We start from the raw sequence: 18,614 nt of genomic DNA, 5'->3' as shown, positions 1-18,614 counted from the left end.
TCCTGGACCATCCGCGGGCCGGATTTAGAAGGCAATTGGGCCGCATCCGGCCCCCGGGCCTTAGTTTGGGGACTCCTGATTTAAATCCTTGTTCCACATTGGTGATGCCAGTGTTGCTACTGTCACTTCAGGGCAGGAGGCTAGCTGAGGATGCACAGGCAGATTTCACACACACTCCTTCCTTCCCTACCTTCCTGCCGCTTCCTGCCTCCAAAAATCCGGCTGCCTGATCTTTTTGCAGATTAGCACTCCCACCTCGCTTGCCTGCTGCAATGATTCTGGCAGTTTCATTGCAGTTTTTAGAATGTTTTCTTTTTTTAAAAAAAATATTTTTATTAATTTTCCAATTAAAACCAATTATATCACATTCAATATTTCAAATTATACACATATATATATCAATAAAACCGAATGTTATGCCAAATCATCTAACGAATTTTTTATTTGGGTTCCCATGCTTCAAGAAATTGGGAATTCCTCGCAACTGTCCACTGCCGTCTTTTTTCTAAAGTTCAAATCGTCCTCCAAGTTCATAATAATCCAGATCTTCCCCTTACAGTCACATAGATGTTTTTAGAATGTTTTCAAAGTAAGTTTCTAGAGCAGATAGCCTGGCTAAGGCACGGCAGGCCAACTTTTGCCATTTTTAAAGTAACTTGCTGCTGCTTAGAATGTGGGTGACAGCTGTTGCTTAGAGTTTCATTATTCTTAGGTCACACCTTGGAGGAAATGCCTCTTCTGAGGTACTGCTTTGTGTGAACATTCATTTATTTTCAAAGTATTTATTTTATGCCATTTTTATTCTGTCCACCAACCAAATCCTTCAGGCAGTTAAGAAAAAGGGGGGAAGTTCACCCCACCCACCCCGTCATTAGCCATTTACTTCCTATGCCCCCTCCAAGAAGCGGAAAATGGTATATGTGAGTCTCCTCCCCATTTTATCCTCACAACAACCCTGTAAGGTAGGTTAGGCTGAAAGATGGCATCTGGCCCAAAGTCTTCCAGTTGGCTTCATGGCTTAGTGGGGATTTTAAGCTGGGTCTCTTTAGGCCTAGTCTAACCCAGACTTCCCCATGTCTTGGTGGCCACTGGATGTTGCTGGACTACAGCTCCCATTCTCCTTAACCACTGGCCATGTTGGTTGCAGACTCCAAAACTTTTGGATAGCGTCAAGTTCAGGAAGGCTTCTCTCACCATTACACCACACTGGCCATAACTGCAAATGTGACACCTAAAAATGGGTATTCTGGCCCACCTCACCATTACTGTATTACAATAAACTATGCAAACTGATGCAGACTTATCTGATTAATCATATGTTTGGTCATATATATATATTTATTTAAAAAATTATATACCACTATGTCATTTAAGGGACCCAGGTGGCGCTGTGGTTAAACCACTGAGCCTAGGGCTTGCTGATCAGAAGGTCGGCGGTTCGAATCCCTGTGACGGGGTGAGCTCCCGTTGCTCGGTCCCAGCTCCTGCCAACCTAGCAGTTCGAAAGCACGTCAAAGTGCAAGTAGATAAATAGGAACCGCTACAGCGGGAAGGTAAACGGCGTTTCCATGTGCTGCTCTGGTATGCCAGAAGCGGCTTTGTCATGCTGGCCACATGACCTGGAAGCTATATGCCGGCTCCCTCGGCCAATAATGCGAGATGAGCGCGCAACCCCAGAGTTGGTCACGACTGGACCTAATGGTCAGGGGTCCCTTTACCTTTTATGTCATTTTAAAATATAGCAAGGCAGTTTACAACAATAAAACATAAAAACCGTAAGGAAGTTAAGAGCAGACACATAGCTGCCAAGTTATCCCTTTTTTACAGGGATTTTCCCTTATGCTGAATAGGCTTCCTCGCGAGAAAAGTGAAAACTTGGCAGCTATGAGCAGACATCAGTTAAGCACTGTGGAAGGACGGATTCTTAATTGACTGCAGAGGCCTGGCGGAGCAGGAAAGTTTTCAGCAGGCATTTAAAGCTTGGCACAGAAGTTCAAAGCTCCCGCGACCAGAAGGCTGCCTTGAAGCGCGCCAAAGCCCGAACAACCCGGCGCAATGGACGGGACGTGACGGGCAAATCGCTTCTTGGAAAGCTTGTTCTCAGAAGAGCATAGCAGCGCCTTGGCTGGATGTCGCTGAATCAGAAATGTGTAATCCCCGTCGCCGCCCCGCTCCCAGCATTTCCTCCCGAGACCAAGGTACAACTCGTGGGCAACTTGGCGAGCTCGCGAAAAGGGCCCGTGTCGCTTTAAAAAGCGGGATTTGGAGGGGAGGAGCGCACCACGAAAAGCGGCGCGAGGAGGAAGTGAAGTCAGTCTCGCTGTAGCGAATCCGCTGCTCTGAGCGGAGGGGACGAAAAAGGAAAGCAAGCAAGCAAGCAAGCAGGCGGCGGGGCTTCGGGACCTGAGCTGGGCAGAGCCGCTTTGCATGGTGAGTCTCTTCGGAGAACCGGGGTTTCCAGCCTCTCCCGCGCCCCACTTTGGAGAGCCTCTCTTTCCCCGACGCGCGCGCGAGGGTGTGGTCGCAATGGGGGGGGCGCTTTGCTGGTGGCCGGTTAGCAGCGCCTCCTCCCTCACCCACCACCCCCCCCCCGCCGAAAGATCTCCGGCCTAAAAAGAGAGTCAAAAATGTTTGGGAATGTTGAGAAGGCACTGAATGGAATCCTCCTTCTCCCCGCGCTTCCTTCACTGGTTCAGCCATAGGCGAGACCCGCTTGCTTGATGTTCTGGATGCGCTTCCTCGTGGCTCTTCCCTCTCTCTGTGTGCGCACCCCCCCTCCCATGTCACGCCTCCTAATTCTGTGGCAGTAGCATATACTGTAGTTGTTCCAAATGTTGTTATTCGTTTTCAATAGCCATGGCAAGAATATTAGCCTGCAGATACGCTTGGAAAGTATTGCCGAAGGTAACGCGCCGTTTTCTTAAAGCATTCCTTCCTGAGGGCTTTTGTTGGTTTTTGTGTGTGCGCTTTTGAGGGAGACTCCTCGAAGTGCCATGAAAAGGCAGAGGGCAGCCGATTAATTCCGTTTATTATTCTGTTTTTAGCATTGGGTGGGTGCGGTTGCTCTTTCTGGGTTTGCCGCCTAGTATTTTGTTGCGCGGTTTTTCTCCCCCCCCCCCCAATTTGGAGGTATTTGCAGGACACGCGCACGGCCCAGGCAGACGCTGCCCAAAGATTTCCCCACTGGGGGTGTCCGGAAATAACCGTGGTTGTGATGGTGGTCAGGGGTAGGGCAGGCCTCGGGGCGCCTTGTCGGCTCCTTGACTGGGCAGGCCGAGCTGGGGGAACAAGAGGCCTCTTTTTGGACAAAGCCGGAGTTGGCTGTTAGAGAGATGCCCACAGCGGCATGTTCAGCCAGGACCTTGGGCTTTGGGGGCTCCCTTCACGGGGCAAGGCTCCCTCCTGCCAGTACCCCTCTCCCTGCAAGCATGGATGGAGCAGGAAAGTGAGCAGCGAGGAGATGCAGAAACAGCAGCTGCCGCGACTTGTTTACTTTCCTTGGTTGGGTCCATAGGGAGAATCCTGTATGGCTGTGGTGCCCTGGCTGCATTTGCCAGATGCAGACAGGAGGATGTACTGCAGGTCCTGTAGATCTGGGGTCCCCAATCTTTCTAGCCCAAAAGCACATTTGGAAATCTAAGAAACGGACTTGAGCATGAAAAAAATACGCATAAGCTGCCAATGCTCAGAACTCTCCCAAAACAAGTAAAAGCATTTGCTCAGCCTCAAAATAAATACAACCTCCCCCTTTAATATGTATTTATATATAAAATTGGGAGTCGCAGGGGGTCATGGGAAGTGCTATCAGGGGTGTCTGATGTCTTTTTGGTGCCCATGGGAACCCCAGCTCTAGACATCATTGAACTGTATTTTTTTACAATAATTTTTATTAGTTTTCAAATACAAAAATCCAAAATACACCTCATTATATCTATATCAGCAACCCAGGTGGCGCTGTGGGTTAAACCACAGAGTCTAGGGCTTGCTGATCAGAAGGTCGGCGGTTCGAATCCCTGCAACGGGGTGAGCTCCCGTTGCTCGGTCCCAGCTCCTGCCCACCTAGCAGTTCGAAAGCACATCAAAGTGCAAGTAGAGAAATAGGGACCGCTCCGGCGGGAAGGTAAACGGCGCTTCCGTGCGCTGCTCTGGTTCGCCAGAAGCAGCTTTGTCATGCTGGCCACATGACCCGGAAGCTGTCTGCGAACAAACGCTGGCTCCCTCGGCGTATAGAGCGATATGAGCGCCACAACCCCAGAGTCGGACACGACTGGACCTGATGGTCAGGGGCCCCTTTACCTTTATATCTATATCAAATCACAATACCAAATCAAATATCCAATTGTATAATTTTGGTGGCCTACCCACATGCTAGAATTACAGGTTTATTTTTTAAAAAAATTCTGCTTCCAAAGTCTTACTTAATCCAGTTGCATTCCAATCATAATTATAATCCATTCAGCAGCTGCAACGTTTATAACTTCTATTCATATTAACACATTCAATAATTAGTCCACAAATGAAGATTTATATCTTATATCCTACTGCGTGTAGTAATTATTTGTCCATAATTTTTCTTCTTTCTTTGCCAAATGTTAATCCATTAGTCCAGAAAATCCCATGTCGCTCCAGTTGTTCTCTCTCCTTTCTTTTCTCAATTGTACTAGCAATATAGGTAAGTACATCAGCCTAGGGAAAGAGTTAACTGGCACCCTGCCAAAGCCCTGGCAGATCTCCAATTTCTCTTCCTTTAGATATTGAACTGTAGCTTACATCATCCCTGATCTTTGGGCATGTTTGCTGGGGCTGATGGGATTTGGAGTCCAGGAAATCACTGTTTTAATTTACTTACTAAAGGTAAAGGTAAAGGGACCCTTGACCATTAGGTCCAGTCGTGACCGACTCTGGGGTTGCGCGCTCATCTCGCATTATTGGCCGAGGGAGCCGGCGTATAGCTTCCAGGTCATGTGGCCAGCATGACTAAGCCGCTTCTGGCAAACCAGAGCAGCACATGGAAACGCCGTTTACCTTCCCGCTGTAGCGGTTCCTATTTATCTACTTGCATTTTGACGTGCTTTCGAACTGCTAGGTTGGCAGGAGCTGGGACCAAGCAACGGGAGCTCACCCCGTCACAGGGATTCGAACCGCTGACCTTCTGATCAGCAAGCCCTAGGCTCAGTGGTTTAACCACAGCGCCACCTGGGTCCCAATTTACTTACTAAGCAGTATCTAATTGTTGAAATAAATAAAATAAAACATCTGGAGGGCCACAGGTTCTCAATTCCTGGTGCAGTGATTCAGAAGTCCAGTGTGACCAAACAACAAGAAGCGAGAAATCAGGTTTTGTTTATATAACTTTAAATATTTTTATTGTGGCTGGCAATGTGTGTGTATGTGTGTAGGAAGAACTTGAATATTGGATGCACTGTGTGTCTTCCTACACACGCATCCTCTCATTTTCTGTTCCCACCTGCTCCAGATTCCTAGTGGTGCAAGACCACCTTGTATCATCAAGAGTGGAATGGGGTGAGACATTACATCACAATCACATTCCTGAATGCAACAATTGACTCAACTTTACCTTAGGATAAAGTGGGACACAGCTGGAGGGAGGTGACACTGAGCATTTTCTCCAAATCAAGCTTTACAACTTTGATAGCCTGGCCTTTGTATTACCTAGTCACAAAGTCACATTTTCTTCCTCTACACCCCACCCCACCCCCAAAAATTTTCAAAGCATGAAACAAACATGCACATAAGGCACTTGAAATAAAAAAACACCCAATGTGGACAGCACACCTGATGCACTAGAGAGGGAGCTGTTGTGTTGGATTTGGAGACTGTATGTTTCATTACAAGAGCAAAGGTGAGGAAAATCGAGATCACCCCTGCAGCAGAACCTCCTCACATTTGCTCATGTTTGGAGGAAATGGCCTCCTTTTCCAAAGTGAATTTGGGTCTATCTTCAACTTTGGAATATTATTCTTTTTATTAATAATAATCTTTTTGGCCAGTGACCCATTGAGTAAATTAAGAAGCCTCAGTTATATTTCCCTTTTCCCACTGTGATTGGAGGCAGGTATATCTTGCAAGAAGCTTCTTCTGGAGCCAGGGTGTGAGAATAGAGGCCATAACCCATAGGAACATTGTGCTTTTGTGAAGTGTTTGCCCACATGTGTGTGCTCCTGTTACCCTCTGAATATCTGGAGTCTCCTGTGGGTTTGGATAAGATTGGTCTCTGTTACATTTGGAACAGTGAGACTTTTTCAGCATCTACTTGCTATAGCTCTTATCTGTTTCCTCACCACCACCTATGAATGGGGTGCTTTTGGCTGCTTTATATCTTTAGGTGTGCAACTGGCAATTAAACTACCTGAGGGGAAAAAAAAAAGTTTTGCAAGTTGGCAGCACGTGAGCTGCTCAGGCTGTCTGTCTACTGCGCAAACACTTCCCCGCATTTGGTAGGCTTCACTCAATGGTCCACATGAGTACCGTGTTTCCCCCTTTTTAAGGCGTAGTCATAAAATAAGCCATAGCAGCATTTCTAAGCATTTGAGAAATATAAACCGTACCCCGAAAATAAGCCATAGTGATAGGCGCTGTGCGGAAGAGATCACTGAGCTCCCCGAGTCAGCAGCAGCAACGCCGGCCGCAGCAGTGTTTGCTGAGTCCTTTCTTGCTTTTGGGACTTGGTTACTGTGCTGGCTTGGGATGGTGTGTGTGCAATTGCTGTTGCTGCTTCGTGTTTTTCAGCTGGATTCTCTGGGTTCTAAGCACTTTCCCCCGTTTGTTTGTGAAGCAGCACTCGGCTGCAGCCCCTGCCTCTCCCGACGGCTGCATGAATGCGAGGCTGGAGTTGATCGCTATCTCCTTTTCCATTTCTTTTGTCTTTGAGCACCCGGCCCCGCCCCCTCTCCCCTTCGTGGAATGAAGAACAGAGTTTTAGCAGCATTTCCTCATTATAAAAAAAAGGTCAGGAACTTTTACTTTAACCTCAAAAATGGGATATTTCCTCTCTCTAAAAACAACTCTGACCTGAACACCAATAAAACGGGGGTAGATCACCTCCAGTTTATAAATCCGCAAGTAGATCGCAGTCTCTTGGAAGTTGGGCTCTATACTTTGGCTGATTGCAAGCCTTTGCATCTTTAAAAAACAAAAACCATGCGCTTCTCAGTCTTAATTTTCCTTTAATTCATCCCCCTATACCCTCCTCCAACCATTGTCTCCTTCCATTCCTTACCCCCCTCCCTCTCTCCCCACTTCCCTCACTCCTGTGCGATCTCATTTAGTCATATACTTGCTTTTTCTGTTGTGTTGTCTATTTTATATTTAATATTATTACCCTTTATGATGTTATTTTTCCCCTTGCGATAATTATTTATTTTTTATCTTTAACTAACTTTCCTTTCCATATTTTTCCATATATAACTCAACACTTTCCCATTCCTTCTTAACTCTTTGGATAGAGTGCCCCCCCCCATTATTGTTGTTAATTTTACAATTCCTGGATTTTTTATGGAACCGAACAGCTCGGGTGCTTCAGAATGTGCCTTCTGTTGCTACAGGGCTATGGGGCTTCACTATTTGACCCCCCACCCCAGGTTGGGATTTTTAAAGTAGTTCTGTGGGTCCCAGGGCACAGAATCACCCCGATCCTTTCCTTTGTCTAAACAGACCTCTTCCCCCCTGACTTTGGAAGGCTGTGCTTCAAGGGTGATACCAGGGGTTTTTTAAGACCTGCGCCTCTTAAGGATTGTTACGGTCCATAACTTCCATTGCTTTCTACAGGGTTGGGGGTTTAAAGCACTGCCACCCCCACCCCACCCTGCAGGCGCTCGGAACTGGCAGCGCCAACAACGCGCCCAGCAATGTGCAGAAGAGAGCACCGAGCATCCTGAGCCAGTGGGTCCCAGTTGTACCAGCACTTTTTTAAAAAAAAAAAGACACCCCCTGAAAATAAGCCACTGTGTGTTTTTTTGAGGGAAAAAAGTTATAAGACGGTGTCTTAAAAAAGGGGAAACACGGTAGGTCTCTTTCCTGTGAGCAGTTAACTCTGTGCTGGTGAGCCTGTGAGTAGACACTGTGAATGTAATCATAAATGAAAACAACACTGCAAGCCCCCTAAATCTAGAGTCAGTGTTAGAAACTCAGATATAAGGACCCAGGTGGGTCCTTAAACCAGGGTTACAGTCACTAAAATGGAATGTTTAGTTGCCATTTAGGAGCAACTCTTGGATTCCTGATTGTGCAGATAAAATATCACTGACGGAATTCTACAGGATGTGATGTTAGCGTGTGAAAACAGGCAAGATCAAAGGATCCTCAGTCACGCACCTCCAGGTGGTGGAGACGTCAGGTGCCATTCTGGCGCCTAGCTTCACTGGGTCGCAAGGGTGAAAAATGAGCCTGGCACATGGAAAATTTCAAACTCTGCTAGAGGTACAAGATAACTCCCACAAGCAACAGGAATAAAGAGGGCTCTTGTCAAACCTACATCCCAGACACTTAGCAGCTGGAAACCTGAACAGACAATGAGAAATGCTAAAAATAAAATAAAAGAATCATACCCAACTAAAGGAATTAAGGGGTATTATCACCAAAGACCTCATTCTTACTATTGGAGTTTGAGGTGAGCAAGCAATCAGTGTAAATAATTGCCCACAAAGCAAAAAAATTAAAAGGGAGCACATCCAATATTAATAGATGCCAGCCAGTATTCTGCTTTTCAACTTGACCAAAAAGTCCACCTAGAGAACTACTGTCATTCATTCCTGCTTCCAGAAGTACAATGTTTTGTGTTTCCTGGAACTTGGGAGCTGAGAATTTGATGCTGACAGCCACTTACTTCCTTAATAAATATGACCTTTGCAACATGAGTCATTTTGTTAGGTTGTTGACTTGAACATGTGTTTTTTCATGGCTGTGACGATGATATTATGATGACTGTTGTCCTTATATGATTGACACCCTTTATATCTTTACTTGGCGATTCATGCGCATACCAGAAAGTTTAGGGTGAGATTCACCTAATGTGTCCCATCAGCAGAAGCCCCCCCCCCCCCGATTTCTGCTTGCATAGTGGGACTTCTCCCCTCTCTTCTGGCCCACCCCCTGGAATTATTCCATCTGACAGGCTGAAATGCTTGTGCTGATGGAACATTTCTCTAAAAACAGTGTTGAGTTCTTTCCCGAGGTTTCAGCAGGTAAAGTAGTCACCCTAGTGCAACAGGTCTACTTTTAAAAAAGGAAGTGACTTTTTGTGGTTAGGAAAGTGATGGAAAAGTGTAGTCAAAAGTGTGGGATGAATGAATCAGTAATGCAAAGGCATTTACCTTCCCTTGCATTTTGAAATTTCAATTTCTTTGGCATTTTTCCTTTAGTGGAGCCTTATATAAATTTGATTTCTGACTGTTGATTGTGGCTTCTCTCCCCCCACAAAAAAGCTGGGGGGTGGTATCCCCTTGCCCAATCTATGCATTAAATACCATTGGTGTATTTTGCAACCTTTGCAACTAAAGCTATTTCACTTTCCCAGTTCTGACAAATGTCTGCACTGTTTTGTATTGGAAGCTTGGTAGCAACCCCTAGGTGGCACCAGTAAACATTGCAATTATTTTATAGTTCGGTTACATAGGTTCTCTTATCTCCATTTAACCAATTAAGCTTTTTTCTCATACTTGAGCAACATTTTCTCTGCACACATTGCATTCAGTATAGGATTGCTCCTAATTTTTGTACAACATAATACGTTTTGTGATTGCCCCCACACGCAAAAAGAAAAAGAAAGAAAAAAGATTTACCAAAGCTTTGAACTTTAAAGCTTCGTTTAAATTCAGGTAGGTAGGCGTGTTGGTGTGACGCAGTCAAAATATATAAAAAATGTCCAGTAGCACCTTAGAGGCCAACTAAGTTTGTTCTTGGTACAAGCTTTCATGTGCATGCACACTTCTTCAGATATATGCACATGAAAGCTTATACCCAATACAAACTTAGTTGGTCTCTAAGGTGCTACTGGACATTTTTTAATATGCTTCATTTAAAGTTCACTGCAGGCTGTGTGAAGCATAGAATCTACAATATTGCCACAGATTAATATATGCAATATATAATAGAAATGGGAGTGCCTGATCACCTCATCTGTCTCCTGAGAAATCTCTATGTGGGACAAGAAGCTACAGTTAGAACTGGATACGGAATAACTGGTTCAAAATTAGGAAAGGAGTACGACAAGGCTGTATATTGTCTCCCTGCTTATTTAACTTATATGCAGAATTCATCATGCGAAAGGCTGGAATTAAGATATGCTGGTGACACAACGTTGATGGCAGAAAGTGAGGAGGAATTAAAGAACCTTTTAATGAGGGTGAAAGACGAGAGCGCAAAATATGATCTAAAGCTCAACATCAAAAAAACTAAGATCATGGCCACTGGTCCCATCACCTCCTGGCAAATAGAAGGGGAAGAAATGGAGGCAGTGAGAGATTTTACTTTCTTGGGTTCCATGATCACTGCAGATGGTGACAGCAGTCACGAAATTAAAAGACGCCTGCTTCTTGGGAGAAAAGCAATGACAAACCTAGACGGCATCTTAAAAAGCAGAGACATCACCTTGCCGACAAAGGTCCGTATAGTTAAAGCTATGGTTTCCCCAGTGGTGATGTATGGAAGTGAGAGCTGGACCACAAAGAAGGCCGATCGCCAAAGAATTGATGCTTTTGAATTATGGTGCTGGAGGAGACTCTTGAGAGTCCCATGGTCTGCAAGAAGATCAAACTGATCCATTCTGAAGGAAATCAGCCCTGAGTGCTCACTGGGAGGACAGATCGTGAAGCTGAGGCTCCAATACTTTGGCCACCTCATGAGAAGAGAAGAATCCTTGGAAAAGACCCTGATGTTGGGAAAGATGGAGGACACAAGGAGAAGGGGACGACAGAGGATGAGATGGTTGGACAGTGTTCTCGAAGCCACCAACATGAGTCTGACCAAACTGCGGGAGGCAGTGGAAGACAGGAGTTCCTGGCGTGCTCTGGTCCATGGGGTCACGAAGAGTCGGATACGACTAAACAACAACAACAACAACAATATATGCAGCCTGGGTTTTGGACTGGGAACTTGTAGTAGGAGTAATAATTCATTTATAATTACTTCCCATGGAGCACCCCAAAGGGATTTATAGTATATTAAAAGCATGTATCAAACAGTCACATAGATTGTGTGGCAGCCATACCTTAGAAACAATACTGCAGCTTGCTTTACTTAAGGCAGGTGTGGAGAGGCTGTAGCCCTCCAGGTGATGTTGTTCTCCAGCTCCCATCGAGCCCGGCCACCATGGCTGATAGTTGTGCATCAGGGCAGCCACTGGCTGCTTGCAGTAGGTAATAAGTGACACACCTCTCTCCTTGGCTTTTGACACCTGAGATGTATGCTTTTTGGACCCACCTTCTGTGATTGTAAGTGGCTTTAAACTGTATTTAGCATGGTGCTTTAGTTGTTTCAACCCACGCTGGGACTTGGGGTGTTGGGCAGGCAGGTCATAAACTGGTTATAATAATAAGAATACATTGCCAGTGGTTAGTGGATAATTGGAGCCTGAGCTGCAGACCGATACTTATTTCCTGTGGTTTTTATTGCCAAGTTAAAACAATTTGGTCTGTCTTAGTGATTTCCTATTCCTTTGAGGTTTCCCCTTTGGGGTTTATCGTTCAGTGTCCCCGCTTCCTTTGTACTCTGCTTTCATTCTCCTTGTTTGAGCTAGGCTTACAGGTGAAACTCGGAAAATTAGAATATCGTCGAAAAGTGCATTTATTTCAGTAATGCAACTTAAAAGGTGAAACCAATATATGAAATAGATGCATGACATGCAAAGCAAGATATGTCAAGCCTTGATTTGTTGTAATTGTAATTATTTGTCATTAAGCGGGTCAATTATAAATGGAATGTAATTAATGAAATGTAATAGCAATGTTTATTTTTGTTGTTTTATTACTGTGGAATTTCCTAAAGAAAGCATTTGTAAAAATTAAAATTAAAATAAAAAAGAATAAGTTGCATTATTGAAATAAATGCACTTTTCGACGATATTCTAATTTTCCGAGTTTCACCTGTAATTGTGCTTTAACTGTTTAGGCAAAGAGCAGCAAGATTTGCAGCGGAGTGTGCAGGCAGACATTGTGGGATGGTAAAAGAAGAAAGTGCAATAATCCAGTGTGGAAATTCATCATCAACAAAAACACCAGCAGCAGTATATGCAAATAAAACATCTTGAGAAGTTCTGCCCTTTACCCCACCCTGCAGAAAGATATAAAATTCTGGTGTGAAATAGCTGTCAAGGAGGCCTCTATGATCTTCAGATGGTAATTGCTGGGCATATACTGGCAAGCTTGAGCTGCAGAGAGAATTAACCAAGAGATGGAAAGAAATCACATGCAATTCTTCTTTTGCAGGTAGAAGCCCTGTGATTTCCGAAGATTACGAGTAACCTGGCTTCAGCATCAACGATGGACCAGGTTGGATCAAAAAATATTTTCAAATAATTGTATCGTCTGAAGAAATGTTGAGTTGTTTGTCCAAGTAAAGTTATTTTTGAGTCACCTTTTCTAGAAGCCCCCTCCCCCACTCCTCCTAAAAGTTTTCAGCTCTCTCTCACCCCTGAGTTCTCAAAGTTTACACTCCGAGTTCTCAAAGTTTACAAAATGCTGCAGTGCACAAACACAGAACCCATACATTTAGATACGCGTTTTCTTATGGAAAACACTGCTCTTTTAAGGTAGCTCTAGCTCAGAATCACTTGAGAATTCAGTTCTGATAGCTGGCTTTGATTGTGCATGCACAACTAAGGGACCATTTCCAGAAGAGTAGCCATGTTAGTCTGTTGCAACAAAAAGCAGCAAAGAGGCTTGTGGCACCTTAAAAAACTGGCATAAGCTTCCACTGTCGCCCACGAAAGCTAATGCTGGCACAAGGCTCAGTCAAGCTGGTCCTTAATCTCATTTTGCAGACATCAAGTGTGAATTAAAAGATGCCAAGATCGCCTTATTAGCAATGGTGTGGTGGTGATTCGAAGACAAGGGCAGAGTTGAAAAAGAAATGCACAACAGTTATAAAATAACTGCCCCGGGACACTAGAAACCATACTTGGCTCTCACTCTGGAGAGTTTGACAGTGCCTGCTATTTTTAGTACAGTATCTTAAGAGCTGCAAACTTCCCCTTTTTGTATTTAAATATAAACTGATATTCTCGTTTCACAGGGTAAGATTATAAATATGCATAACCCCTGGATCAAGATGATAAAGGATTTCATGCACTAGGAACTGCTATTATTTTTATTTTTTTTAAAAAGCATTAAATGAAGTTGGCTGCATGCTTGTTTATCATAAATAATACCTGTTCTGTTTCTCTCTCCCCCCCCCCCCACATTATAGGGTGATTATAATAGCCCCTTTCAGGAGGCACAGCTAACCAAGATTCTCCTCTACTCCTTCCTGGAGAAGTCTTCCAACTGTGCTTTTGCTTCAGAGCTTCGTGCTTTGAAAAACCAGTTGGTTTCAGAGCAGGACGATGATGGGGAGCTTCAGACAGATGGCAACAGATTTGGGCAACCTGAGGCCAGTAGGTATTTTATCTTGAGCAAGCAAGGAGGTTGGTTGGTTGGTTGGTTGGTTGGTTGGTTGGTTGGTTGGTTGGTTTGATACCCTGGCTTTTCCCTCAGTGCAGGACCCAAGGCAGCTGACAGCATGAATTAAAACAGACAGAACTACAACTATGCAATAAATATAACTATTTTAAGAACATTTAAATAAATAAAACTATTAAAAATAGCTCTGCAAACAATTAAGGCCATTTAAAAGCACACGTGCAAAATGTAAACATACATTATTATCCTGGCTTTTCTGCAAGCAGCTCAGAGCCCCCACCCCTTGCACACATAATCCTCTCAGTAGCCCTGTACAACGATCCCACCCAGGACGTTGTCACCAATTAATACGACGATCGTCCTGGCGTTGTCACTAAACTTGAGATGATCCCACCTAATATGTGCGGATCCCGCCAATGCGATGTGCCTCCCTTTCTATACCACTAGCAGAGTGTTGAAGGAAACTGGTTATTTCACAAACAACCCCCCTATCCTTCTTGCGCCCAAATAAACTGCCTGTTTATGTTTGGGGTCTGCTAGGAATCGAAGTGCAGTTCCAGTTCTCCCAATAGCGTGGCTCGGTATCCCTTTTAACTCCCGGCAAGTGTATCAGGAACCACCTTGTGCTCACAGTCAGGATTCCCTTTTTACCTAAGGTTCACCTTAGCAGCCTGTTGCTATTTTGTGGCACCTTCTTCCTAGCACTTGTCTTCCCTGGGCTTGACCTTGAGGATTTAAACTATTTTCCTGCTCCTCAGGTTGAGTCTAACCACCTCTCTACAGTCACCACCCTTTTGAGTTAGGATACGTAGCTGGAATAACTAGGCACATCCGCTTTTAATATAACATTTAAGAAAGCTTTATTAAACTAGAGGACATGTAAAATGCGTAATGGTTTCATGCGTATAAGATCTTAGTTCATTTTCTTAGTTACATATAACATTGGCTGAATAATATAGGTCTAGTAAACTTCTCCAAAAACACTCTAATACAGTGGTACCTCGGATTACGAACGCGATCCGTTCCAGGTCGCAGTTCGTAACCCGAAAAATTCGTAACCTGAAAAGGGCCCGAACCGCGGTTCTGCGCACACACACGCGGTGAAAATACTTCCGGGTTTGTGAAGTTCATAACCCAGGTTGTTCGTAACCCGAGGTGTTCCTAACCCGAGGTACGACTGTATCTCCTACTCCTACCCACACGCTCCTGCTCCCAAAACCCCTCTCAACTCTATCAACTGAAATAACTGCTCCCCATTCCTTTTAAACTTGTGGCAGTCCTGCCCCTCAGGAATGGAATGCGTCACTCAACAAGGAGGTTGGGTTTAACACTTTCCACTCTGGGGTTTCTGTCGCAAGCCAGCCCAGTCCGTTACACCCTGTGATGTAGATTAGGCTGAGAGGCAGTGGCTGCCCTAAGGTTTCCTAGCAAGCTTTGTGGCAGGGATTTGAACCCTGGCCATAAATTCAGTGTTCTAACCACCATGCTATGGTGGACCCTTGTAGCAAATCCTCTGTGCTGTCCTCCTCAGCTGTCTGTTTGAAACCTAACTTCAACCTTGGGCAGAGCCATGCCATGTGTCACATCCAGTGCATTTTTAATGCACATGACTTCCCCCAAAGAATCTAGGGAACAGCAGTTTGTAAAGGGCCTTGTGAGTGGGAAACTACGGTTCTCAGGATTCTTAGGGGAAGCCCTGCTTTAAATGTGTGTTGGGTGGTGCTTTACCTATGTGGTGTGGATATGCCCCTTATTTATTTGGATAAGGGACAATTTATATATCACTTAGTCTTTCAGTGATTTTCCCCCCCAAAGGTGCAATACAAAAAATAACAACCAGTTTTCACTAAAAAATGAAAAATGAAACATCAGTTAAAATGCCTGCTGAAATTTTAAAAAGCCTTCAGTAGGCCCTGGAAGTTCAGAGAGGAAGAGTGATCAGATAATTCCATTCTGTTTAATCTTTTTTCAGTCATATATCCAAATTTAGAAGAAGAGGAAATTTTCCGGATTATCGGAGCTCAGCTGGCTGAAATCGGAGATCAGCTGGCTGCCGAGATTGACCCATCATTCGTACAGAACCTTGTGAGGCAGTTTATGGCGGAGAACATGTCCAAAGAGGTGATTGAGAGGAATGAAATCTAGGGCTTACTTCAGAGTTTCATCTACCATGATAAGTGAAATCCTGGATCCAAATAACTGCTGTGTGGTTTTTCTGGGAACCCTTGCAAAGTCCATGCTTCTCTTGCAGAGGTGACTTGGTGAATGGGATTTATAATAATTACTTCAGCTTTATTGTTGGGACTGAGGAACATAAAATTGGAGTTGGGAGAGAGAGTTCAGGCATGTTTTGCTGTGGATTCTCTTACAATCTCATGAGCTAAAAGGCAGGAATTTCTACTTCAGGAATGCAGGGATATGTCTTCTTCTTGGACAGAGGACAACAAGGCATTCAGCTTCATTTCTATAGCTGAAATTTCTGTCCACCAGCAACAGGCTAGATTTGTATTCTTGCAGCTAACTTAGCTGCAAAATTGGCATTGGGGCACAACAGTGTTCCACGAAGCAGGTGAGTCCAAGGCTTGCTCCCACTGCTTCCCTTGGAGTGATTTTTAAAAAGTCCCTCTGCCTAGAAGGTAGAATCATAGAATTATAGAGTTGGAAGGGACCATGAGGATCATCTAGCCCAACTCCCTGCAAAGCAGGAATCTTTTTATCCAACATGGGCCTTGAACCTACGTCCCTGAGATTAAGTCTCATGCTCTGCCAACTGAGCTATGTCACCAGACTGCCATTACTTATGTCGAGGGTCTTCCCATAAAAGCAGCCTCCTCACGTGTGATGAAGCAAGCATAGCCTTGCAATCGGAACATCATTTTTCACTGGAGGATAATCTTGATTTTATGTCTGTAATAGTACTTTTATTGTGGGAGCATGTTTTTTAAAAAATTAAAAACATGGAAGAGATACAGCTGTTGTTTTTTTCATCTATTGGTGAGAATTGTTTTAAAAGGAATTACTTGTCAGCTAAGCAAAGGAGTGCCTGCTTAAGAGCAGATGTTGGAGGTGTGGAGCGAGCAAAGCAAAATTGCCCCAAGTGTTTTGGTTCATTTGGCCAGGGTGGGGGTGGGGAGGTTGCTTTTATATATATAGGTGTATTTCCATTTTGCATTAGGTTACTCACCAGAAATATGGCTATAAATGCATTTAAGTGGGTGGCCAGTGCATGATTATAATAGAATGCAACTTAATGTTATTCAAGCTTCGGTGGTGAAGGCCTATAAACAGTTGACACCTGCAGATTATAATCTAAAAGTATTTGGTCTTCTTTGAGGAGTTACTTTGCTATTGAAAAATTATTGGATTGCTGAATTTTGAAATTCGTACATAACTGAAACCATGTATAATTTAGAAATGGTTGTTTTTTTAAAAAAATAATCTGTCGTCGGTGGATGTTAATGATTGTTACACTGATCTTTGATGTTTGGAACTATTGTAAACAGCAAAGGAGCAAAACAAAGATCCGCCAAATGCCTTGCGGTGTGTGGGGACAAGGGGGAAGAGAAAATAGGTTTTATTTCTGAGGGATTGGAGTAAAGAGGAACAGAAGGGCAGCATTTCAAAGAGGTACATTTCCCCCTCTCTCTCTTTTTAGGCAATAACCAATCACCTGTCTCAAGTAGTGAAGGAAGTTGTGCGAAGGATCCCTTTGGAAATGGAGCAGGAGAGAGCCATGCTAGTGGTAGCTATGGTTTTAGCCAAAAAAGTAGCAAACACTGTGCCATCTCTTCTACAACAAGTGTTCAGCACAACTGTGAACTACATCAACCAGAACCTCCGTGATTATGTGAACAACTTGGAACGTGAGGTGATATAAAATAAAATCTAGGTGTTGCTATTTAATTATCTCCATGCCCAGTGAATAATTCAGCCCAACTTTGGAAGCTAGGGGACAAAGGAGTGGTTATTCAGGCCGTGTGAAATGTTGTAGGAATGGAGTTTGTTGGGTCCCTTCATGTGTGAATAGGATGCACAACTGGGGCCCATGGGCAAGTGGTGCTGGTTGTGGCCAGAGACAAAACAGTGGGGCATGACTTATACAGTCTCCCCGTCTTGCATCCTTGCATGCAAGAGGTAGTCACTACAGTTCAAGTGACACATTCCAGCCAGACAGAGGGACTTGAGGGTGCACAGTGGGGCCCACAGGGGAAATGGACTGGGGGAAATCCCAAGGGCCTGACGTTCCTTACACTTCCTCTATTAGGATGAGGGAATCAAGCATTTTTTACTCTGTTTGGTGTGTTAGCCTAACTCCAAGTTCACCAAATTTGGGGGGCTTGCAAACCAGAGAAATCATTGTTAGCAACACACAAAGAGACCCCTGAAGCTGGTTTCATCAACTGCAAAATTTCAGTTGCAGCAGGGAGGAGTCAGGGAAGGCTGCTGCAGGCACATGTGTGTCCACAGATGCCACATTGGCAATCTGTATTCTGACTTGTGATCCTGCCTTCAGTTGGACCCTAAAGGGATGGGCTGGGGAAACCCAGCCAGATGGGTGGGGTATAAATAATAATAATTAATAATTTATTATTATTATTTTATTTATTACTGTGCATACATGCAGGGCATGTATGAAAGAAAAAGCCTTTTGGCGTTCACTTGTTTGGGAAATACCTAAATATGTGGACCATTGAATATAACTGTAGCGGACGGCTGAACATAACTCCCTCTTTTCTTTCTCTTCTAGAGGTGAATGAAGGGAACACAACATGTCTACCTTTAAGAAATCTTTTTTTTAAAAAAACAACAACACCAGGAAACAGTTATAAGGAACTGTTTTAAGCTTTGCTTGCGATTTTTACCAATAGTAATTAGTTCCATTGTGCTGCTTACTTTGCTTTAAAGTATGAATGACTTTTTTCTACTTGAAATACTTGGTCCAGCTCTACATCTCAGGAGGAAAATGGCTATTTTTCTTGG

At 44.1% G+C, this 18,614-nt stretch overlaps 1 protein-coding gene across 3 annotated transcripts; it reads left to right on the top strand.

Annotated features, from left to right (window-relative positions):
- The first annotated feature begins 2,307 nt into the window (after nt 1–2,307).
- BID (BH3 interacting domain death agonist) lies at nt 2,308–18,542 on the top strand. Of its 3 annotated transcripts, none has more exons than XM_035127155.2 (6): nt 2,308–2,430; nt 12,444–12,506; nt 13,423–13,609; nt 15,607–15,755; nt 17,290–17,497; nt 18,382–18,542. In XM_035127155.2, the coding sequence occupies exons 2-6, from the start codon at nt 12,498–12,500 to the stop codon at nt 18,474–18,476; spliced, it is 648 nt and encodes a 215-aa protein (XP_034983046.1). In that variant the 5' UTR covers nt 2,308–2,430; nt 12,444–12,497; the 3' UTR covers nt 18,477–18,542. The 3 variants fall into 3 exon arrangements, with proteins under 3 accessions (XP_034983046.1, XP_060135991.1, XP_034983047.1); XM_035127156.2 differs by having other exon boundaries at nt 2,309–2,430; nt 17,290–17,502; XM_060280008.1 differs by lacking the exon at nt 18,382–18,542 and having other exon boundaries at nt 17,290–18,370.
- The last annotated feature ends 72 nt before the right edge of the window (nt 18,543–18,614 follow it).

Source organism: Zootoca vivipara, chromosome 10 (assembly GCF_963506605.1).
Source record: "Zootoca vivipara chromosome 10, rZooViv1.1, whole genome shotgun sequence".
NCBI lineage: Eukaryota > Metazoa > Chordata > Lepidosauria > Squamata > Lacertidae > Zootoca > Zootoca vivipara.
This window is presented reverse-complemented; position numbering and strand designations above follow the sequence as displayed.